General features: G+C 36.1%; 1 protein-coding gene across 1 annotated transcript in view; it reads left to right on the top strand.

Annotated features, from left to right (window-relative positions):
- GRID2 (glutamate ionotropic receptor delta type subunit 2) overlaps positions 1-25,166 on the top strand; it is a 581,701-nt gene that overhangs the window by 357,851 nt on the left and 198,684 nt on the right. The window contains exons 5-7 of the mRNA XM_061360976.1: positions 1,991-2,164; positions 7,151-7,312; positions 14,919-15,038. Coding sequence (XP_061216960.1) covers positions 1,991-2,164; positions 7,151-7,312; positions 14,919-15,038 — 456 coding nt within the window. The remainder of the gene's footprint in view (positions 1-1,990; positions 2,165-7,150; positions 7,313-14,918; positions 15,039-25,166) is intronic.

The raw sequence follows: 25,166 nt of genomic DNA, 5'->3' as shown, positions 1-25,166 counted from the left end.
TTTTTTTAGATCCTCTGAGAAAGGATATCATTTAAAATCAGGACAAGAAGTTTCTTGAGCTCTCTTTTCTGATTATATTGAAAATTACATGCATTGTGCTAAAACAGCATTTTTTTGGTTGTTGTTTGGTTTAGTTTTTTTACCTTGCAGCTAGTGAAATGATACAGACTAAATGAAAAGACGGCTTTTTAAGCTGAGATAAACCATTATCTGTGGTACATTAAGAATTAATTGACCAGAAATGCAAGATATTACACTGGACACATCTGTTGCCATGTGGGTTTTTTTTTGTTTGTAGAAAAATCTATATTTCATAAATAACATTAACAACAGATTAATTCAGAAACTATGACAATCTGCGAAGAAGAATAAAATACTTGTAGTCAGGAGAGGAAAAGTTAAAATTTTCATCTCATGTATTTTTCTTCCAAAATTTAATGGGATCACCAAGATTTAATTTCAATACAGTATGTCCAAAGAAGTTGCTTCAAAATAATTAATTTAAAGAATGTTAACTGAAGCCAGAATTGCCAAGATAGTTGCCTTAATGTTTCAGGAGCTGCTTTTTTGAAAAACTCTGCTTGCTTTTCACAAGAAAAATTCCATAATTTGAGTTCAAGTCTATCTCCTGGTGCCTCCTAAAGACGACTTATGGCCATAGATCAGGAGGCTAGAGGCATTTAGATATAGTCATAACAGATAATGGCATTTAGTTACAGGTATAACAGTGCAGATGTGCTGTATCCTTTTAAAAATGAAAAGCTATAAATACACAAACGAGAATCAGAAATACTCAATAAACTGTGGCTGTAAACAGGGTATGTTAAATGCAGTCTCCTTGAGCACCTCCCTTACTTGGAGAGATAGGGGGGCAGAGGTTATCCAGAAATTTAAGCATCTAAAAAGTTCAGGGCATCAGCCTCTGTAGTTAAGGCAGATTATGGACAAGCAGTTCAGCATGATGAAAAATGAATTCTAGTTTAAAAGATTGAGCAATTTTGTAGCTTATTTTTCCTGCTTTACAGAAAAATACACATAATTGCCTTGAAAGCTACTAGTTGACCCTATTTGAGTCACCAGAAAAACGCTGTTTAACTAAAGTTCAAGTTCTTATGTGAAGATTAGAGTCAGTTGCTGTAGCTTGTGAGACCACACTCTTGTCGCTCCGTGTTCCCCGAGGGCCTGGTAATTCAGTGGTGTAAAGGACCGTGTTCACAAACTACAACAATTTATACTGTGTTAAAACTGTTTTTTTGGTTTCCCTAACCTGCCTTAAAGTTAATATTTCAAGGTTAATATTTCACATATTGGTGTATTTAATTAGGGGGTTTTGTTTTTTCTTTAAAGTATGTACATAGAGATGAGTGTTCAGCTGTAAGCCTTAATAGGTGCTCCATGGAGTAAAAAGTTGCGTTTAAATTAGGTTGTGCTATAAACAAGCATGTACACACATAGAATGATCTGATGCATTTCCTTTACCCTTTTGGTAAATCATGTTTGCTAATTTGCACATTGTTCATAGATTGTTGATACTGGTTTTCCAGGAAATGAACAATTAAGGCCTGAATAATTGTCTGTAACTTCACAGGTTCTAAGTAATGCTACACTTAGAAATACATCATGGTACAACTTCCTACTGATTTACAGTGCCAAGGGTGCTGTGAAACACTTTTACTTAAACAATCAAGGGTAAAAGGAGAGGGAGAGAAAACCCAAAATGAAACAACTAAGTCCAGTTATGTCTACAAAGATTTGGTAAAGCTTGGGCACAGTACATTTTAAACTTTGGCAACTGTTGTAAGGGTGTTACATCAGTTGTTTTAATGAGCATGCATATGTTCTTTTAGAGGTTATGGCAGAGCTGGACAATATCTGTGTAGCAATCACATACCTCTTAGTCCTATCAGTTGCCTTTTTTTGTTTATACTCTGTTGGTAATATTTCTAATTTTAACTTTTATGTATATTCTCTCCCTTGCCTTATCTTCCAGGAAATAAATGATGTAGATGTGCAGGAGCTGGTGAGAAGGTCAATTGGAAGGTTAACAATTATTCGACAAACATTTCCAGTCCCCCAAAACACAAGTCAGCGCTGTTTCCGTGGGAACCACAGAATATCTTCATCACTGTGTGATCCGAAGGACCCCTTCTCCCAAAGCATGGAGGTAGTTCATGTACCTGTCTATTCCCACCCAGGAACTGTCTTTCTAGATCAGATCAAGGTTTTCCCTCAGGGGCTTAGTGTAATTCAATGTTTATATTTTATGTTCTTTCTGACATGTAGTTTAATGGCTCATGGCATGGCAAGAAAAGACTTGGGCAGTGGGTGAGTAAAACTTATGGCCTATGACAACTCCCCTACTCCACAGCAATTGAGAAAAAAGTCCCCAAAAGCCACCTAATCTCCAGGCAGTAGGATAGTTGTTTTGTTGTCCTGTTGAATTTTACTTTTTGTCATCTCTCTGAGGAGAATTTCATCTCCATGGCCAATGTCTCGTGTCTTCTCTAAGCCTCAAAAGTGGTGTGAATAGGACAGCCTTCCTGGGAGCACCTGCATCATCTCTTGCATGTGTCTTGGTGTATGCGCTTAGATCTGTGCCTATGTTCCAAAAGATATCTTATTTTCAGGTTTTTTATTTGTTAGTTACAAATCACAATTAAACTATAACAGCCTTCCTACCACATGAAATTAGCAACAAGATCATGGGCACTGTCCTCCTGGCTTCACACAGTTTTCCAGCAGCAGCTTCTCTCTCTCATGTATCTGGTTATTCTTCGTCATGACAAAGCTATGGCAAATCAGGAACCTGAAATTGGCTTAAGATATTGATTCTCCTTTTGGGTTTTTTTGCATGGTCATTTATGAAGTTGTGAAAAGATGGCTGCATTGGCAGCAGTGCAGGACGAGCGTATCTGACTTAGCAGCAAAAAGCAGTCATCTTATGATGCTAAAATTAATGAGTGAAGGAAAACAATGGGAGAGAAATAGGGAGGTATTAAAGATTGTCCTTGCTTAAAATAAATATACGTGAGAGGAAAAAGAGAAGCGTGGATGGTCTTGCTCTGTTTCAGGTTAGCTGTTAAGAGCTTTTGTCTCATAATTTTTCACAAAGCAGACAGTAAACAGCTATTGATTACATGAATAGCTGGCTGTAGCACATGGCACGGTGTTCCTATTAGAGTTCTTAAAATAAATATGGCTATGTAAGGTCAATAGATGCACAGGATATTTCTAGAAGCTGTTTAAGAACTGTGAAATTCTTTAGGTCCTCCCATTCTGTTACAGCACCATGGTCCTACTAACTACATCAAGGCAGAAAATAAGAATCATGTATCAATAGGAGACTTCACATTCGATATATTTTTCAATTCTACTTCACTTTCATTTTCAGTTCAGTAGTGAACTGACTCTAGGGACAAAAAGGTTCAAGAAACCAAAGTTTATTCTCTACAAATTGGCAAAATCCATTTAATATGTTAGCTTGGACCTTATACCTTAACCTATGCCTCTTTATCAACCTATAGCTTGGAGAGCTGTAATAATTCTGTTGAAAGCTTTCACAACATTCTGGTTCAAAGGAATGATGGAAGCTTGACTGGTTTAAGTGTTCTACACAGTTGAGTTGCTTTTTTCATATTTTCCCTGAGATGGCTGCACTTCATTAGTGGCTGAGGGACACAACACTGAAAAATGAAAGGAAGAAAAACTCTGACACAATTTCCCTTGTGTGTTCATGTGATGCAAAGACCTCCGAGTAGCTGTGGGGTTTGTTTGCTGCTTCTTTGTTCTCCCCAACAATATTATAAATTAACTTCCATTCCAGCGAGCAGTTGAAACCGTTTACAGATTGAATTTTCCAGTGTTTTTTTTTTATGCCATCGATGTGCAGCTAATCAGATATATTCCCTGGAAATTATAAGGGTGGATTTCTTGATTTTTATTTTTACTGCCCCTGAAGTCCATGTGAATAATTAGTATTTTCAGCATCTTTATTAAAACACTGAAAAACATTTTGGTGAAAAGCGCTTATTGTGTCTCTGGGACTGTCCTAGTTGAAACAACAATTTCTATAAATTTGTATCATTTTGGAGGCAGGAAGTTAAAACCTGGATTCTCATAAGTTTTAGTACCATAACCCTTTTGTTTAAAAACTAAGTGCAATGGTCTAGGCATACATAAAGTAAATGCCATTTGTCCAGATTAATGACTCATACTTACTCTGATTGCTAAATACCTTTCTTCTACACTCTGGAACAAAAAAATAAAAAAATCACATCCGAATTTTGAATTGCATCCACAGGAGGTTACACAGTTACATACTGCTTGCTAATGGAAGTGTCCAGCCATTAGTTTAAGATCAAATAAAGGATCAGTAATCAATACCAGGCAATGTATTAAACGTCCCAGTAGATTTACATGGGACATGAATAAAAACATAAAATGATTTGAAATTACAGCCCCACTCTGTGCATCAGAACAGTTACTCATGAAGTGTACTTCTGGTAGTGATAGGGAAGGGTGATTTTGAGTAGTAGAAATTAATTTTAATGTTTTTATCATTGCATTATCAGTGACTGTTGTAAATGTTAAGATGAACTGTTAGTGAAGGAATAACAATGCTTAATAATTGCTGAACTCTGTACTCCTGAGCCCTGTTAATACTTCATGAAGACCCAGCTATATTACTCTAAGACTAGTGAATACATCCTTCCTCATGAACTGTGACAATAATCTTCTGTTCCCATGATACTAGGTTATGGAAGCTACCTTGAAAGAACTGTCATTTTGTTGAGAAATGATGACTTGGCATCTGTAGCCCTTCATCTACCAATTTAGTCTCATTAGTGACCTTATTGTCTCTGCTCTCTAGAGGTGGTTTGTTTTGTTTTTTTGTTTGGTTTTTTTCTTGTTTGGTTTGTGTTTGGTGGTTTTTTTTTTAATCTTGTTTTGGTTTCATTTTTTTTTCCTTTGGCAAAGGCTTATGTAAAATAAACTTGGCTCACAGCATAGTAATAATTTTCTCAGTCTCCTCTGAATGTCCCTGTGCTGCTGACTTCTTTGGGGATATACAGTTTTAGCTGAAACGCTTTGAATTCTTTGTAGGTTTACAATACACAGAAAAATAATCCAAGTTATTTTCAAAATGCTTGATTAATCTGAACCCTGATCCTCAATGCATGCTTTTAATCCTGTCATGCACAGAGGTGCCTAGCCTGTGCATCTGCAGAATGTAAATTAGTTCCTCGGTGAATACTGAAATGGAAATATTCACAGCCGTTGGAGTCATGGGAGAACCTTGAGTAAGAATAAAGAAGCATGTTTGAGAAAAAGGGGGTGAAGGATCATTGCCTTTTAAAGGAAAAGGGAAGTAGAAATCAAAAGTTCTGTGCATTTATGGTACTACCAATGAAGTTGTAAAGGCAATGGATGATCCGGGATTTTATCAGGAGGGATATCAGCAGACCATTAGATCTTCTTCAATAACCTGTGGAAGACAAAATGTCCCAGGAAATTCTGGCAAGGTAAGGAGAAAAACATTTTTCCTGAATGCAAGGCAGGGAAGGAATCTGTCACAAAACATTCCTGTAAGAACCGTACAGATCGGATTGAGGATGACACAGGCAAAAACAGCATAAAGATGGAATTTACATAGAAAATAAAAGCATACAAAATACATGGGAATGAGAAATTAGAATGAGAAAGAAAGGCTTTTTTTTTTCTTTTTCTTCTTTTTTCCTCCTTTATTTTATGGTGTAGATTTGCAAATCAGTGTCTCAGATCTTCTGCGTTATTGTGCTTCCTTCCCCTCCCAATAGCTGCAGGACTCTCCCAGTCTTTGGATATTTTTGAGAGGCAGAATAAGGGTATTCTCCACAATGCTGGTGTACTTTCCTGTCGGCAGCTTCCTTCTTTTAAGGCTTTGAGCAGACTATCTGTATGGAGAAACCTTTACATGGAGTAGTCAGCATATTCCACAATCTTGGAAATGTCTGTTGTCTGTGATTGATGGAGTTAGAAACCCATAAACCTTGCCTCAGTCAGAAAATTGCTGCTGGCTAATTGATTTTCAGGCACTAGGAATATTCTACAGTCTCTTTCATAGTGAAGCTGAGAAATCTGAGTTTCCCTCAATAACTTCAGGCCCCGTGGCTTCAAATGACCAATAGGTTATCTAAAAATAATATTCCCAAAGGTCCTTGCATTTCTGAGTATCATTTCCCAAGAACCTCTCTATTCAGGAGAGCTGAGGTTTCTCCCTATGATAGTGTCTTAAATGTTCCTGCCATTTGAGGACAGAAATGACTAAAATACAGCTGTACTGTAAATTACTTGTTTCGGAAGTGTTCATGAATTATAAGCTTCTGTTCTTTTACATTAAAATGTATCTTTCACATCTGACTTTGTACTATGTGTTATTTAAAAGTACATGCATAGAAACCATACACAGGTAAGTGGATCTGTACACAAGTAATTTCTTTTCTTGAGTTCAACTGTTATCTCTTTAATGCCAAGCTGGAATTTCCTCTACTCAATAAGAGTTTTGCCCTGCAAGGACTCAACAGCCATTGCCAAACAGTCTGACAGGAAATAGTATAAATTGCAGAATCACCATGCAACTGCACACTGAGAAAGATTTCAATGGGTCATATTTCATTCCAGATATTGTCTCAATCAGAACTGATTAAAAAAAAACAGGGAAAGAAAAAGCATGATGAAATTATTTATTTTAAATTTTCAGAGTTTCTGTTTTTCAAAAGAATAAAACAATCTTGGAGAAAATTTGATGATGTCCAAATATCTGGTGGCTGAAAATTGAAAGTTGCAGGCAACTGATTAAAAATAAATTCTGTTTCTTTTCATGAGTAGAGCTTTAAATCCTGTAAATGGAGCTGTGCCAATGATTGGGTTGCCTGTATTTCACATGTATGTAGTTGTTCCTTCAGATCACTTGTAGCATGACAGCCCTTAGCTGCAGTTCCTAAAGGAGCTGAAGATATGGCTTATTGACTTGTATAATTTCTTATTAATATCAAATAAGTCATTTAATTACCAGGGTATTATGGGCGAGGCAAAATAAATGACAAATTCTGGCTGCTGGCAGGAGACCAAAAATAATAATGCTAATACTCCCATTCTAATGTATTTGCAGATTTCAAACCTATATATATATGACACGGTCCTCCTGTTGGCGAATGCTTTTCATAAGAAGCTGGAAGACAGGAAGTGGCACAGCATGGCCAGCCTCACCTGCATCAGGAAGAACTCTAAACCCTGGCAAGGAGGACGATCAATGTTGGAAACCATCAAGAAGGTACCTTTTCTTTGTATTTCCCCGTCTTTGATTTCTAAAATAGTTGTATTGGGCAGTACTCCCTTCTGAAGTGCGTACTGTTCTTGCTAGTACTAGCAGCGTCTTTTCAAAGCAATAGTTTTGATATATGTACAGTTTCTAAATTAAAATCATAGAATCATATAATGGTTTGGGTTGGAAGGGACCTTAAAGCTCATTTAGTTCCAATCCTACTGTCATGTACATAAGGGACATCTTCCACTAGACCAGGTTGTTCAAAGCCCTGTCCAGCCTGGCCTTTAACACTGCTGGGGATGGGGCAACCTCAGCTTATCTGGTCAACTTGTTCGAGTTCCTCACCACCCTCATAGTGAAGAATTTTCTTTCTAATATCTAACCTAAATCTACCCTCTTTCATCTTAAAGCCATTCTCTTGTGCTGTCACTACATGCTACATGTCACTACATTGTAAAAAGTCCCTTTCCATCTTCCATATAGGCTTCCTTTAGGTACTGGAAGACTGTTACAAGATCTTGTTGGAGAGACTTAAAATTTACATTGTAAATCAAAGAAAACCCATAACAGTGTGTGTATTTATATATATACACACATATATATGTGTGTGTGTATAACGGTGCTTTATCTATGGCTTTCATTAAAAAGAAATAAAAAAGAATTTAAAATACGTTATTTCAAGAACTTTCCATTCTGCATTAGGTCTTTAACTATCCCAGAATTTATGATTATGCAGACAAAATGGAAGGCTCCTTTAAACCCTGCTTATTTTTCCCCCAGTCCCAAGTCAATATGTGCTAGGTCCAAAATAACAGTTCAAGGCTTTCTTTGATGGCTGTCTCTGCTTTCCATTCTAACAGTTTGAAGCCATGAGACTGCAAGGATAATCCAGCACACATTTCAGGGGCTTTCAGGGACTCTAAACTGTATTGCTCTTAACTTATCAGCACAATTTCAAATTCACATTTGACAGTTCCCTGTATTTTAAGCTATGTTTCAGGCAAGGATGGTTTTGGAACTTTTGTCAAATTACATTTTGTAAATACTATTGCAAACTTTTTCATTAATAAACTAAAAGCTATTTCTACTTACTGAACTCCAAATAGGATGTTTGAGCCATAGAAGTAAAGATACCCACTTCCCCTTTAGAATTAGAATTTAGTATCTGAGCTGGAGTTTCAGGCAAAGTCTGGTAGCCATGCTAGCATGTCTAAAATTAGAAGTGCTCCAACACGGAAAGAGCTACTGACTGTTTTACATTATGATTATTTGGTTGTTTCAGTTGATTTTGGATGTGAGACTGACCTGATCTCCTGCATAAACATAATTTATCCTCTTTCTTACTATCTCATCTCTTTGCATGTCAGAGTTTATTCCATTCATTGTCATATCATTCTAGCTATCCAGTTTATCGTCTTCTTCCTAAAATGATGTGATTACTAAAACAAACTCCTTCTATGACCTTTCACAGAAGAGCTACACTATGTTAAAGATCAATTTATGTATCTCTTAACCCTGAAACATAAAGAGATATGGCCAAAAAGAATGTGAAAGCATTCAAGAAAGCAGGAACAAGTGCAAATTCTAGGGTTGTGGTTAGCTTGCTAAAAAGATTCATCAGTCAAATGCCAATAAAATCCCTGACATGAGTAGCTAACCAGGCTCATATCCTGTTGCTTTTGGGTTTCCCCTCTATTTGAATGAGATGGCTTTGATAAGAAGCTTCTGTAGGAGAACTTCAGTATCACAGCTGCGTATTTGGAGCTTAAAAAATTGACATTCAAGAATGTCTGACGAGGTATCAGGAAAACAAGAAAATTAAAAGATAATGAAAGGAAAAATAAAAACTGAGTGAATTAGAAAGTTTTTCTCAAAAACATGACAGTTTTCCTTCACTTTAAAAGAAAATATGTAAAAGTTACCATTTAAATAGTTAAATATTTTATGAATAAAAGGTTCTGTGTTTTCATTTTTAGATCACTCTTTCAAGAATGTAGTGTAACCTGTTAGTTCAGGGTGAAGATACAACCTGAGATTTATTAAATGCTCCTGGAAAAATAATTTCTATCCTCTGCAAAACTTTAACCCTATCACAGAGATGGAATCACTGTCTTGTCCCAGATTATATCTCTCCTCGATGTAGTTTCAGTGGGTGTTGTATTGTAGCCAAGTATGGTGCTGGTGAGGAAAAAGTTAAGGAAGAGATTCCTAATTCCAGCCTGCCTGCCTTAGAAAGGGACTAGCCACTCTCCTAGCAGCAGTGGGAATGATGTTGCCATCTACTGCTTCACACAACTGAGCTCTTACTGTCTTGCTGCTAAACAAAACAAAACAAAACAAAACAAACAAACAACAACAACAATAAAAAACACACAACAAAAACCCCAGGAAAAACTAGTTCTGGAAGGAGGTTTTCTAGGAAAAAAAGCAAACAAAAAAAAAACAACAAACAAACAAAAAGAAACCACACACACAAAAGAAACACCACCTATCCCCTAGAATCAGAGATACAAAACAGGAATATTTGGCTGTGTTTTAGCTGCAGAGGGAATCTCTCTCTGATTTCTGGAAGGGAAAATAAGTGAAGAGATGGGAAATCTCTATAAAGCTACACACTGAAGGTGTGAAGGTAATAGAAAGGGATGCTGGTGTTCTACCAGTGGCAGCACTTGTTAAAAATAGGAGAACTCTGGTGGTAAATAAACTAATTTCTTTATGATTAATAAACCAATAGGCAAGAGTAGGGAATGAGGGGAAATTATATTTTCAACTATTTCTTGAAATGGCAAAACAGCTGTCTGAATCATTTCCTATTGTCTTTTGTTACTTTTCACTCTTGAACATTTGATTCCTGCATCACTATTTCTACAAACAACTCCAAAAGCTGTTCTTTCTGTGTGAATTCAACCCACTACAATTATTAAAATCAATATCTGTTTCTACCCATTTTGGAACTGGATAAATAGTTAAATTCATAAGGAAATACAATCCTTCTAATGAATTTGGCCAGCTTTAGCAATTAGTTCTAAATTCACTTTTGTAATAGGAACTATCCCCAAACACATGCTCACTTGTTTATTTCTAAGTAAAGCTATTTCACAGTGAGACAAATAAGTATTACTAGAAAACAATTCTACTGTTGGAAAAGTTAATCTTCCCAAATAGCTGGAGAATAAATGTAAGTAGGATTATATGGAGGATCAACTCAGAAAAATGACAACAAGTTACTGCATATATCTTCTGTCACGCTTACCTGATCTCTTCCCAGTCATATTTGTTTAGCTCACTGACAAGCAACAAATTTTTAGTGCTAGCAGCAGCATAGAGCTTATTCCTTTGTGGAAAATGAGCTGTACCTCGTGCTGTTTCATCAATTGTAGGTGGAATTGTCAAATAGTTCTGGTCTCAGAAATGTCAGTAATGTTCAGCGGTGACACATCAAAAAGATGCCGAATTGTTTTTCAGGTGGTAGATTAGACTTTCTTCCCTAGCAGCTAAAAACGGTGTGTTGAGTTTAAAACTCAACAGTGTTTTTGATGTCAGGTTTTTTTCAGGAATAAAATGTGAAGCTCATATTTGATGATTGTAGCATTTTTGTCTGCCTGCAATCACCTTTTTTTCTGTAATTGCAAAATAGCTAATGTATTTTAATAAACAAACAAACAAACAAAACCAAAACAAAACAAAACAAGCCCAGGAACTGTCAAAGCAAATACAATATTTTGTGACTGATGATTGAGAAGCTGACATTCCCAAGTGAGGTTCTGACTGCTGGGTAAATAGTGTTTTCTTCACGGACTTGCAATATAGTGGTGCCTAAGCGTATATAAACTGTAGTTTATCTTTCCAGTCTAGATGGGACTCGAGTAGGCTTTAACTATATTGCCAAACTTTATAGCAGCTCTGCAAAGCACAGAGCAGTGATCAGAAATGTAAGTAAAACATTTTTGTCCTAACAACTGGCATTTCACTCTTCAGTTTTAAATGTGTCAGGAAATCGCAATGGTTGCACCTCAACCTTAGAGGAATCTGAGAGTAGATAATAAACATGCCTTCCTTTTCCCCCAAATAGCATTGTTTCTGTAAGTTATATGGAATTAAGCATTTATTTGACCCTTGCCCATTATCATAATTAACACAAAAATAACTTGTAAAAATCTCATCAGGAAGTTACTGGATTAGTAGCTGTCATACAGATGTCCATTTCCTTTGTGATCTCCTTCACTGTGCATTAGCAGAGGGATAAAATGCATGCCATAAATGAACTATGTGTTTTAGAGGGATCCGTGATGTGAAAGACTATGCAAAAAATTTGGAGCAGTGTCCTGAAACTCTTCCTAGGCAATACACTGTCTCAGTCCATCAGCCCGAAGCAACAGAACAGGCTCATGTAAGCCTTGTAAAAAGGCAGTGTGGAACAATAAGGACTATTAGAGAGCAATAGCAAGATTGCCTGGCTTACAGGAGCAGCAAGGTATGTCCCAGGTAGGGAGGAGGCATCAGAAACTCCAAGAAGTTTCCTATCAGATTTAGTTTTGTTGTTGGTATTATATGAGTGGTTCTTTTCTGTTCTGTCTTTCTGTGTCTTCCCTTTCCAAGCCAAGAGTATTCCCATCTAATCTGAGCTCTTATTACACTATTTGCAAATGTGCACAGTCTAGGAAAGTAAGTTCTGGTTAAAGACATTCTTACATGAGAAGTTTTCAAAGCATGATAAAGTTGCAAAATAGATGAATGAGAAAAATTGTTATTATGGGTAACACTGGCTTGCAGACAAATAAAATTAACTAACAGAGCTTCTATTTTGCCCCGATATTTGCAGCCACTTAAAAAATCAAGGTAAATAAACTTACACACAATGGGTTTGGGTGGAGATTCAGTTCCAAAATATGGTAGGTAAGTCAGTTTACCTGTTCTATATGTTAGGGGCTATGTATTAACAAAGACAAAAGTGTTTTCATTAGGAGTGGATTGCATTTGTTCAAATGTAACTGAGGTGAAATGCGTCTTCATTATTTTTATCATATTTGCTCAAGCAAGGACAAAGGTTATAAAAATGAAATTAGAAGTTGACTAAAATTTTAAATTGCTGTCTTAGGTCTCAAAAAATCGTTTATATTTTAGACACGATTCTATCTTCATGTCCCATAAATTATTGGGAACATTCTCAGAAGTCACTTTAATCTTTATATTGAAAGTTCCCGATTTAAAACTACTTTGTCACAAAATAAGAAGAAAGAAAAATGCTTTCTGCACTTTGTTTTACAAAGCATCTACCTTAAGATATTTTATATTTTTTTTTTTTGGCTGATGTTCAGTGTTTCCATTCTTTTGTCATTTCGTTCCAGAGTTTTGCTTTCCTTTTTCCAGACATTGCTTGTGGCTCAGTAGAAATTATTGTGCAGCTTAGGTAGTCTATAGCAGCTTAATATTCATGCTTTACCTACGTGAGACCCATGAGTTTAATTCACATTGCGGGGAAAAAAGTAACACAGAAAATATGAACTATAATATATAAAAGCAGTATATGGTAAGGGGTCAGAGTGGTGCAGGACTAGGAATAGGTGTATGCTATCAGGGAGAGCAAGTCAGCCAGATGGAGGCTTTCAGAGGTCAGATGGGGATCCCAAGCTTTGCAGATGTGTGCTGCTTTGCAGGCATTTCTACATCATATGTACCATGTAATTCTGGCTTTGTTAATCAAAAAGCCACATGAGACCGCATGAGAAAAAAAGATATGTGGAACAGATTTTTATTTCTGTTCATGAATAGGATGTAGTCAAATTTAAGTTAACAGAAAAGGTTTATATTTGTGAAACTCTGTTATTTGCCTAAGGATATGTTGAAATGATTTTGCAGGTAAGCACAAGCTCACTCTGTCTTTACTCTGATGTGCCAGAGGTGTGATAACCCCAATCTAAAAGCCATGAAGGTGTGATTATTACAGGATTCTGCTCAAGCATAATAAGTAACCTCAGTGTCATACTAACGATAAGGGTGTGTGTTGAAATTGTCTGGCTGGCTCTCACTGAGGGCAAAATGACCCAGAGTCTGCAAAAGACTGTGCAGGTGCACTCTTAATCAAGGTGCTGTTTTTCCTTAATAATAAAAAGAAAAAAAATTCTTCTACTGCATTCCAAAAGTAGAGATTATTGAAAAGATTAAAAAAGATTAAATATATGCACGAAGTATTATTTTTAACTGAAAATAGCACTTCATGAAATATTTCTATATTATTCCCTGATAATAGTGCTCTCTAGTAGTTGCTAGTAAATTTTAAAGGTATTATCTCAGTGATCAACTTCCTTATTTTTATTATAGGATGCTTTATAAAAGGATGACAACATCTTTTTAGTTTATAATAATCAGCAATGGAGATGCAAATCTGGTACTCCTTCCTGGATTTTCTCCAAAATGAAGATGTGAGAATAGAGCTTTTAAAATCATGATTCAGCAAGGCTCATGTGCTAGGTAGCTTGTATATAAAGCATTCATTTTCCTTTTTTTTTTTTTTCCAGTTCAAATAATAAAGCTCTTAAGCAAAGGATAAATTGTAGCTACAAAACTCTTGCCTCATGTTTTGAAGAAAAGCTGTCCATTTCATATGGATTTACACCAGGGGCATATATTTTTTCTTGTACATACTTAAAATATTGTTCAAGTTATTTTGAGGGAGTGGGTTAAACATCTGATTTTCCCTGAGTCTGAAGAATTTTTTTAAGGCTAAGGGCTTTCACTGTGTCTCTGTTCAATTTAAAGTTTGGGTCATCACAGTTCTTACAGAAAGATGAAATGAGTGTCTTGTTGAATGAACCCTGGAATATGTTTTGAGTATTGTTGTAGCATTTATAGCCCTTTCAACTCATGATTCTTTATAGTAAATATTCACTGTTTTTTTCTTCAGTATTTTAACCCCTTCTGACAAAAAATGTAAAAAGTAAAAGCAAGATTGAAAATTTGCTGTATTGTGTTGCTTATCTCATCCATTCTTAGCAGTGGAGTTTTGGAGGAAAACAGAAAAATCACTATTTTCAGCTAAGCAGGCCCCTCATTTGTTCAGATCACTCATGTTGGGCTCGCAAAATGCCTAACTTCATACAAAACTCAACCTGATCTTATGTGAAAATCTCTTGTATGAGAAATGTTTTGGGGGGGGGAGGAGGGATGCAAAAATAAACAAGCAAAAGTATTTTTTGTGGAATTTCTTTTGTTTATTTGTTGTTAGTTTTACACTCACATCCACTAAAATTAGCCACAAAACTTTTTTTTTAATGGGGCTAGAATATCTATACATATACACTGACAGGTCAAAGGACAAAAACTGGGAGTGCAGATACACGAAGACTGTTGCTTGTGTTGAATCTGCTTAGCACTGCTGAGTTTGAGTCTTCTGTGAAGAACTTAAATGATACACAAACAATTCAAACTTCAAATTTTTTTCAGGAAATGTGTTCTTGAGAGCACTGTACTGATTCTAGTAGTTGTGAATGTATACTGCATACTCAGTGCACAAATGCCTTGGATAACAAAATAACAAAAGGTTATTATAATTGTTTACTTCTGAGTTTTCAGTCCATTCTTTTTTTCTTTTTTTTTTTTTGTTTTTCAATAGGGTGGAGTGAATGGCTTGACTGGAGAACTGGAATTTGCAGAAAATGGGGGGAATCCCAATGTGCATTTTGAAATTCTGGGGACAAATTATGGGGAAGATCTTGGCAGAGGCATCCGCAAGGTGAGGCTACATATGTTCAAACAAGAGACTGGTTTTACTGATCTTTTAAAAAGCTTTCTTGTCTTCCATCACAGAACAAACAGAAAATTGTTTGACAGCAGATAATATATTGTGTGTCATTAAGAGGAGTAAGAAATGAGAGAAAACACTTGAATTTCTAGATATACATCAATTTTATTATTGCAAAGAGGCCTTGCTGTAGGTTGTGTTGATCAAGGTATTAATTTTATGACCGAATGTGTTCAGCTGTTGGTTGAGTGTCCCAAAAGAGTAGTGAAAACTGTTGGTTTGTAACCCTTGCAACCCATTTCCAAAATAGAAAATTTTACATTAAATTATGTTTAGGGTGCCCACATTGGCACTATGGTCAAAGTGGGCTATGTAGCCATTAGATGATTAAAATTCGTAGGTACAGAAAATCTATCATAATGTAGATAAAATTTCTGTAACCTCTTGTGTTCATGAAATAAATACTCAATGTTTTATCAAAAATTAACTCTTACAGAATAAGTGCAATGTTATGTATTCAGCTGCCAGACACAGTCCAAATACTTGGACTGAACTTGTTTGAGGAAATGTTGAACATCTCCAGCAAAATTACTTTTTTCAGTTTTGATAGTCTGTAAAAATAAAGTCCTGTGTAAGGAATGGTGGAAGCAAGTTTCTATTTGCAATGCATAGCTTAACTTTGGACAACTGCCCATCCTGGATGGCAAAAGTAGCAAAAATCATATGGTACCTCTTAAGAAAATAAAAGACTAATAGGCTTTTCCAGGAGCAAGTCTTCTTGAAACACAGGTTTCCTGAAAGATAATATGAGGATCTCTTCATTTAGTGTATCAAATCACACTGGTTTTTATATGTGAGGAAGCTGAAGTGCTTGTCTAAAAGCAAATGACAGAGAAAGTTATCTTAATATGTGTAAGCTGGTTCCATGTGTCAGCGTTGACATATAATGAAGGACATCATTTATCTGCATACAACAGATCAATTTTTCTGCAGCAAAAGATGAATGCTCTGAAAGAAGGGAGAGATAAAGAGGAAGTTTAAAAGTGTCTCTAAACTCCTGAAATGTCTCCTCCTCTATTTATTGTCATTGTTATTCCATTCCTGCTGTTTCGACTGTTGTCAATACCTTGATGTACGCACATGCCTATAGTTATGTCACCTTGAGCAGAGATTGTGAGAGATGCTTTAGAAACTAAACAGAACTGGATCTTGTTGATATTTGGAGGTGCGCTTCACAAAGACTTCAGGCGACCAGAATGTTCAATGAGTCCTTATTCCTTCACCTGTAAATTCAGCCTTTTTCAACATATTTTGACTTGATTTATTTTCCATGCTATGCATCAAGGAGCTATTTATTAAGAGCAACCATGTAGTTCTTCTTAAGACAAATCTGCATCCCTTTATTTAATTTAATTGGTTGACTTTGGCTGTTTTTTGACTTCAGGCCTGTCTGGTTGAATGCCTGAGTGAAGCATTAAGTTGTGTTCTTTCATTTCACAAAAAGGTAGAAGAGAAATAGATACCCACATAACGGTCTTAGAAATGTAAATGTGCAGAAAGACTTCTTATCCTTTCTGACTCTTTTCTGATGGTATAATTTACATTTATAATGCATATTTAAACTATGTTACAGTTTGCTTTTAAAGAAGAGGTTAAGGACCATGGGCACACATAAATTGTGTGAAACAATCAGATAGTGCAAACAGGCTTTTAGAACCTTCCTTGTTTACCCTTTATCTTAGTTCAAGGACAAAGAGACATTCATTGCCTTTGAAAAGAAACTGATTTTTAGTTGGTCAAGGAGAACAGAGTTTTACATGGAATATAATTAGACCATGAAATTCAGTGTTGGAAGACACACTTCAGGAGAAAAGCAAAGCTGAAAAGATGCTGAAAGTATGCAATTTTTTTTGTGTGTTTGCCAAGATAAGTGTTTAAAATTAAATATAGAGATTATAAGAATTTTTTTTCTGTTGAAGGTTGCATTATAAACACTATCCATATAGTTTTGTGATGTGCTGTGGCTGCTTAAAAAGAAGAAAGTGTCCAGAGCAGAACAGATTTAATTTGTTCTGATTTGTTTTGTAAACAGCATTCAGTGATCCACAGAAAGCTTTACAGTGAGTTCTGATGTAGAGAAAGGAATTTTCTTTAGAAAGATATTTCTGTATATATTGTGAGAATATAGTAATTGTTCTAAGAAGCACCTTTCAAAAAAAAATCCAATTAAATTTGTATTTTTTACATTAAATTGAATAGTAGAAGGATTTAAAATAAATATGGTATTTCCAATCAATGTCACAAAGTTTAAAAAAAAAAACCACCACCAAAACAAAAAAAAAAGCCAAACCCAAAACTAAAACACACACACACAAAAAAAATTAATAATAACAGGCTGGGGTTCCTAAAACATTAACCTCAGATACAGAGAAGAAAATTTTTAAGGTTAAAATGACATATGTTGGTTTTACTCTTTTGACAAAATGTCACACATTTTATCTTTGATTCAGTTTTACTTCCAGAGTATGAGCCACTAGTGTTGAAAGCAAATCATAATAATTACAGGAGTCAGATATGTTTTTGTTAGCGACACCAATTAAAGTGCATTTCAGGTTTTCATGTATTTAGTGGTCTGACTACAGAACTACCTAACCATTTTTATTTCTCAGCTCTAGTGGAAGCTGCAATTAGCAGACTGACTGAAGTTTCTAAACAAATGCATCTTCCCTAATGGACATGTTTCTAAGTACTTTTATATGAGGTAATGAAGGGTGAAATCCTGACAAAAGGCCTATTGAAATCACTGGGACTGGAGGTTCACACGAAGTATGTAAAGAATTTTATTTATTTTTTTCCCCTGAGGAACAATCAAGTGATTTTAATTAATGCAAGTCAAATATTTAAATGCACTCGTATTTCTCAAGAATCCAAATTCTGCCAGAAGTCAGTTCTATTTGGGTTCTGGAGTCATTTGCTCACTTTTAAAAAGTTTACTTATATTCAAACGTTAATATTGCTAGGACTCAAAAAAAACAAACCGTTTAAGAAACACCATGAATTCATGTTCATGTTTGTTTTTATTGGCCAAATTAAGCCAATGAATCTAGCAGAAACTGTCTCAAGTCCTCTCCTTCATCTTTCATGGGCTGCTGGAAAGCAGGGGAGCATTCATTCAGTTCATTGAGTTGGGTCCTTCATTTAGTGATGAGTGAGCAAATTCAGGAGTGTGATGATACAAGTTTTGTACTGTTATGTCTGCAAATGAACCAGGTACCTGGAATAATCCAGCCAAATGGTTGCCAGATCCTGAAGTTTTTGATGCAAGTGGTGTTACCATCCCAAAGGAACTACAGAAAAACTCTTGTTTTTACACATCATGCTGTGGCTTGCTTTTGTGCAGATATAGTTATATTCAGTGGGAAACATGGGTGTATTTCTGACATTTCTCTGTTGGCATTTGTCTGTTGGTATTTGACATTTGAGTATGTATTCTTTGACATTTAAATTTCAGTGTGATACTTTTATCTATACTGTTGAAATAAAAGCTGCCATTCCTGTGAATAACCATCCAACAAACAAATGAACAAAAGGGAGCTGATAGCTCAGAGGAGTACTGTTTTATATCTTCATGGTGTAGAAAACAGCACTGCAGAAATAAAGTGGTTTTCATGTTTCTTGCAGTGCTCCTTGTAATTCAGAATGGGCTCATCCTCAAAGGCTCTATGCTACACCTTTTGAAGTTTTGAGGACTTTCTTTCTGTTCCCACACTGTTTTTCCTGCCGCGTGTGGACATTTGGAAATTGTGGTGCATTTTGCTCTACCTCTACATCCCTGTTAGCATACACCCACCTCCTGTGCATTTCTCTTCTCCTCTGAAGATGGTTTCTGTCATTTCCTCCCAGTGGGGGAATGAGATGACAGGCCAGCCTCTCACATATCTTTCTCTGCACCAGGATATCCATGTCAAAGCTTTCTTTGCATTCAGGGCATCTATTAATGACTTGGAGCAAGGATAGAGCTGTGGGCATGCAGGGAAACAGATACTCTGGGTGAAGGACCCAAGTAATTCAGGATGCTTCAACCCCTCCACATTTGTCCAGTAAGGTTGTAGGGCTCTGTCCTAAATGATTTTAATTTGATGACCTAAAGAGGAAATTGTACCTACTTTAATCTGAGGGATATCTGTAGAGCAAAAAATTTCATATGAAATGTGACTGAAAGTTTTGGCTAAGGCCTGCCAGCTGTGTTCCTCTCTCCTTCTACCAGTGTGAATGGCAGGGCCTTCCCTGTGGAGTCAATGCATGCAGATTTTTATTTCACAGGTTGTTAAAGGTTATGTGGAATATTCTGTAATTGTGTTATTTGTTCAGATATGGGGAAACTGTACTGCATTTTTTGTTTTCATTCTAGTAAAATAATCTCTACTTCCACTTCACCTGAGAACAGTGTTGATTACATTAATATGGGCATTGCTTTGTTATCCAGTATATATTTTTTTCTTACATTTGCATCAGGAAGCAACATATATTCCACGTGTATATTTTGATCTTGGGGAAGTTTCTGTGTCTTACAAAGTTAAAACTTTTTTTTTTTTTTGCATCTTTTGTCTTTTATTCCCTTTTGCCTCATTAGGTAAAAAGAGAAGTTATACAGTTCTGCTGATGTTTATTAACTAATGCCCAAAGTGAGTTTCTTCTTGGTTAGCTTCTTGGTTAGCTACTTGAGGTAAATTATATGTTCACCTGTTCTTTTTGTGCTCATGATCATGAGAGAGCTCTGTAATGTGATTTACAAGATGTGTATATATCAGCATCAGGTACTTTAAGCTGTGATCCATTTCAGTTGTTTCTAAAGGCTGACATGCAATTTATGATGTGACTGAAAGATATACTTGCAATTTACAGAGACAGTATTGATGGCGTATTTTCTATTGAGTTGAAAATAAATGTTGCTGTGTCTGACTGCTTTGCCTCTAGTGTTGATAAAAAAAATGGGCCTGGCACAGTGCTAGCATAATACTCTCTCAGAAGCAACTTTAAATACACGAGCAGTCTGCTAGAAATTAAACTGTTCAGTACTAAACGTAAAAAGGTAATTAAATACCTTGGTGAGCTGGGACCCGCTGTTCCAGTTCAGGACAGTACTTAAATCTGCTTTAACCTGCTGAAGATCACCATGTCCTTTCTTTATCTACTACTATGCAATAGATAAAGATGCAGTGACAGTTTCTTTGCTTTCTGCCAGCTTCTGCAAACCTTTTGTGAAATTTCAATGAGATTTAATTTGTCTGGAAAGTGGTGGGAATTTGCATGTTATCACAATGAAGCTAGTGTTAGTAGAGAACTGTGATTTACTTGAAATTGCACTTCTGTTTAGCTTAAAAGTCAAACTGAATGTATATTTGAGTCTAATGGAAAATGGAAAAAATGTTTCTATCCAGAACTGTATTTCTGAAGTTTAAAAAGTTTCCCTCTCTGTGCTTTTGAATAAAGCATTTTCTTTTAAAACCTGAGGATGCAGAAGGACAGACAGACTGACTCAAAGTAATCAGTGGTGTACTATCTGGAGAACTTTGGACTATCTGAATCAGGTGAGGGCAGGGGGGGAGTCTTAAATCATTTTGCTGGACTGTCCAAATGCCCACCCTGACCCCAGGCTGTTTCTGTTGAAACAGTGCAATTGAGACCCATTTCTCCTTGTCTTGTATTTCTTGTATTGTCTTGTCTTTCTCCATGTCTGCTGAACTCTGGTGTACTCATGCATTTGAACATAGTGGGACCTGTTGTAAAACAGAAAAGGGATTTTAGGCTTTAAGACAAGTGGGTATCTAGATTTCCTGGTCTAAAATAATAAGGTAAAGTGCTTGGGTTAAAATTCAGATAAGATAGAGTTTTGTCCAGTTTTCAGCATGCAGATTAGATGGCTTTTAGCAGCAACATTTATAGGGCTAAAGGAGTGGTATTTGAATCCCCAAAACCTCTTTAAAGCCTCTGAGTAACTGCAGCACTCTGGAGTAAAGTGGTGTTTGCTCCTGCATTGGGAACAGTGTGAGAGAAGGGAAAATGTGGGACAGGAGGGGAGAGTGCAATGGGACCTTGATGATGTCAAACAAAAATTCCCCTTGGGACCTTGGTGCTCTATAGTATTTCTCTTGGCAATTTTGGCAGGGATGAGCCCGTCTCTGTCAGAAATCTGCTCAGAATTTCCATTCTTGTCAAAACTGATATGAATGTTCTTACTGAAAGCTGCATTCAGTGGAGTTGGGAACTGCCTGTTTTGACTGATTACTTTCATTAGAAAGAGATAAATCTTTTTATGTGCTTTAAATTATATAGTTTCATGTATTTTATTCATTTTTGTTCGCTGGGAAAGAGGTTACATTTTATCTATCTCCTGTTGAAAATGCAGTTGTCTTGACAGCAAAGAACAAGAGAAATATTTTCCACTCTCAAACTTGTGTTTTTAATTTCCTTTCATATCTTGCTATTACAATGGAAACTTAAGAAAGATCAGTAAAAAGAATAACAAAAAATAAAAGCTAGGCACTGTATCAGTAACTCCTGTTTTCTGTTGATGCTGCTAGGCAAATGCCTAACCACAGAGGCTCCTCTGTGATTAATCTAGACTTCAAAATGGGCATAAGAGTAAAGAATGATACAGAAATTCATTCCTTTTTCACAGCAGAGATGTTTTTTTGTCCTGAAAGAATTTGAATAGCAGAAATAACATGTCGGGTTTTTAATAACTACAGTGGGAAAGGGAATTTGGATTTTAATGTTGGTCAGGTTAATGTAGCATGTGAAAACTTGATCCGTTAGACATTTTTCCTTCATTTTAGGGTTTCTCTCTTCCTCTTGAACTGCTTGCTTTTCCAAATTGATATTTGCAAATAGTAACCCCTTACAGTTTCCAATGTAATTGATTGAGCCATTTTTAAACACCTTTGCTGTGTTTATATGGCTTTTTCTTCTGCTTGAGTAGCTGTGAAATCCTCGCGGTGAGCACAGATCTGCCGAACTGGCTAGAAAGTTGTGGTGAATTTTTATCTTCAGATACTTCAGCTGAGAAAATTAGCTTTCTAATTCACTTCATACATCTGAAGTGCTTGGGATCTTTGAAGAGCCTCAAAACTGACATTTGGAATAATGTCAGCAGGAACTGTGTATGATTTAATAATGGACTTAATGCTTCATTGACCTCTTGGGCAGTAAAGCTTCTATGCAATTTTGGAAATCCCATTAGGGACTTCCCTTCACCTTTAAGGGAGCACTCAGTGGGTGCTCTTTCAAGACTGTGGTTCATCATTCTTGAAATTAATAAGATAAAACACTTAGCTCAACTTGGTATTACTTGTTTTAAGGTGGGAATTCTTAATGAATTATAGATAGCTCTCAGAATTAAAGTTTTCAAAAGTTTCCTAATCTTGTCTTTTGCTCTTTAGAATTGATTTGTTTTTGATCAAAGCTATCATCTGATGAAAATTGCTTCATTTCACAAATACTTGTAACTGGAAAAAACACGTATTTTCCATGATTAGGAGGAAGTAGTAAGTGCATTTAACCCTCAATCCAAAAGAGGGAGGTGTTCTAGCTAATTTATCATGTGAAGAAGGAGATAATAACTGTATCTTCAGTAAATGAAATATTTCCATCCATGTTTGGATGGAAATTGGATATCCTAGTCAAAAAAATAAATAGTAATTAGAAAACCATGTAGACAGGAGAGTGTTTCTTTTAACAGGAGGCATGAAGAGTTGGTAGTAGGAAATGTCATTTACCTCTAGCTTTTGAGGGTGGCGAAGGGTATTGTTCAGTCCTCAGATTTAAGAACTCATATGCACAGGCTTGAGAAGTGTGATGCATCTCAGTGTTATAACACAGATCTTAGTCCTTAGTAAGTGGAAGTAGTTCTATACAGATTTCACAAGGTTTGATAAATTGCTGTTTTCTACAAGAACCACAAGCCAAGACTGACACAATTAGATGGCCTGCTATGCCCTCCCAAACATGTCTCCCCACTATAATGAATCATGGAATTGTAAGACAGCCCAGTTTGGAATGCAAAGATAATTTGGTCCAACCTTTCAATTAATTGTTTCTAATTTGCATATATTGTAGGGGACTTCTTGAAGGCTGATGATTATCAGATAAGCCCCTATAGTACATCTGAAAGGTCTGAAGGCTGATAATGAACAAAAAACTTGCTGGTACCACTTCTGAAGTAGGGGGAACTGGCTTTCACAATAAGATCTCTTTGTTCCAAGCTAGCCTGTTATCAGGAAAATAAGAAACTGTGTCATATTAGACACTGAATATTCATATATAGCAGAATTGAAAGCAAGTTGGTTTAAGTCTTGTTTTTGGGAGGTGGGGGAGAGCTTGATGATTTGTGGGGTTTTTTTGGTTTGGGGATTTTTGTGTTTCGTTGTTGTTTTGATGTTGTGTTTGTTTAGTTTTGTTAGGTTTTATTTGTGGAAAGACTGTATTTTATTAAGCACTTTGATGAGTGGGATTTTGTTGACGGTAGTAGTCAGTATTTTCCTGCAGTGGGTAAGTGGCACTGATAAGCTCAATGTCCTCTGCCTCTGTGGCCATAGACTATTCACTGTCACTTTCTACCAAAGCAGGGAGAACCCCAAAACAAACATTCAGTACCGTTAGTCCTCCCTCCACAGGCTGTGGGACCTAGAGGAGCCAGCCAAGTCATAAGCTGAACGGGAAACTGGTAATTGAACTCAATGAAAATGCAGGGCCTGTAGAGCTCCATCGAGAATACCCTCTATATGTCTGCATATCTCTCCATACATATATATGTGTAATATCAACTCAATGAAAATGCAAGGCCTGTGGAGCTCCACTGAGAATACCCTCTATATGTCTGCATATCTCTCTGTACATATATATGTGTAATATCTACCACCCTCAGCCTCCACTGAAGGTGGAAAAGGAGAAAGCACTGCTTTCCACTGTTGTTAACACAACACAGCTTAAACTACAGTAAATCTTTGTTTGTTGTGGTGTTTTTAAGACAGATAAGAAACTAATCATGATATTTGAGAAGACAAAGAGAAGCATCCCAGTGATTTCAACTTGGATGCTGTATCTTTGTTTATAACATACTGTAGTTTCCAGCTACATTATTCAGCTCATCTATTTAAAAATATGGTAGAGTTTACGATGCATAAATTGTCATTTGTAAAGTAAAAGTTTTGAATTATGTTTTCATATCTGCCAAAAGACCTTCAGAAGTAGAAGTGATATGTAATTCTGTCTCAATATTGCATTTATGGCAGTGCTGAGATACGTTTCCCATAAAGTTGTTATAGCTGTATCCTGCAATTAAAAGAATCTTAAAAGTGATTCCCAGAGATAAAAAGTTACTGCTGTGTAACTGGTAGGGGCCACCTCCTTGCACCTTTTGAGTTCTTTACAAATAGTAAAGATGAGGATGGTGAAGCTTTTGATGACTTCATAATATTTATAGTTCTTTCATAGTGTTGAAATATTTTTATGATTCAGGCTTAAAATTACAGTGCTCAGATTTTTGCCGGATCTAAAGCTATGATATAATGCCTTAATCAAAGGGTAAGTTGCAATAAAAATTAATAAGAAGTACTCTTGTCCTGGTGTATTCCTGCTTTAAAATGCACAGCAGAAGTAATAACAGAAGTGATATTTATTAAGTCTCAAATACTTTACATTTTTTATCTTGGTAAACAGTTCAATTTGATAGAACCTCTTCTTCTGAAAAATAAAGCTTTTCAGGAAATTGTAAGCACTAACAAGGCTTTGAAACTCTCTAGAGTTAATAGAAATAAAGGGAGGAAATACTATGTTTTAGGGATTTGGTAAGGTGTGTCTGGCACCTGTGGGAGATGTCTGGTAGAAAATAATCTCACTGTTATTTTCAGCACTACTACTCTCCATTTCTCAAAAACCTGTGAAAATTATTATGGCAGTTTCTTTCTCAAGTATAGTTGTGAAGAGGATATTTTTCAGGTGCAAAGAGAAAAGGATAGGATGGGATAAATTGCAGAAGTTCTGCTGAAATTTGAGCTCAAATTAACTTTAATTTTGGTCATATATGTAAAGCATATTATGACTTGATACAGTAAAATA

Source organism: Neopsephotus bourkii, unplaced genomic scaffold (assembly GCF_033783945.1).
Source record: "Neopsephotus bourkii isolate Nb327-2 ecotype Australia unplaced genomic scaffold, CSIRO-AGI_Nbou_v1 NB_1037, whole genome shotgun sequence".
Taxonomy (NCBI): Eukaryota; Metazoa; Chordata; class Aves; order Psittaciformes; family Psittacidae; genus Neopsephotus; species Neopsephotus bourkii.
Note: the sequence above shows the minus strand (reverse complement) of the source record. Positions and strands in the feature narration are given on the sequence as shown.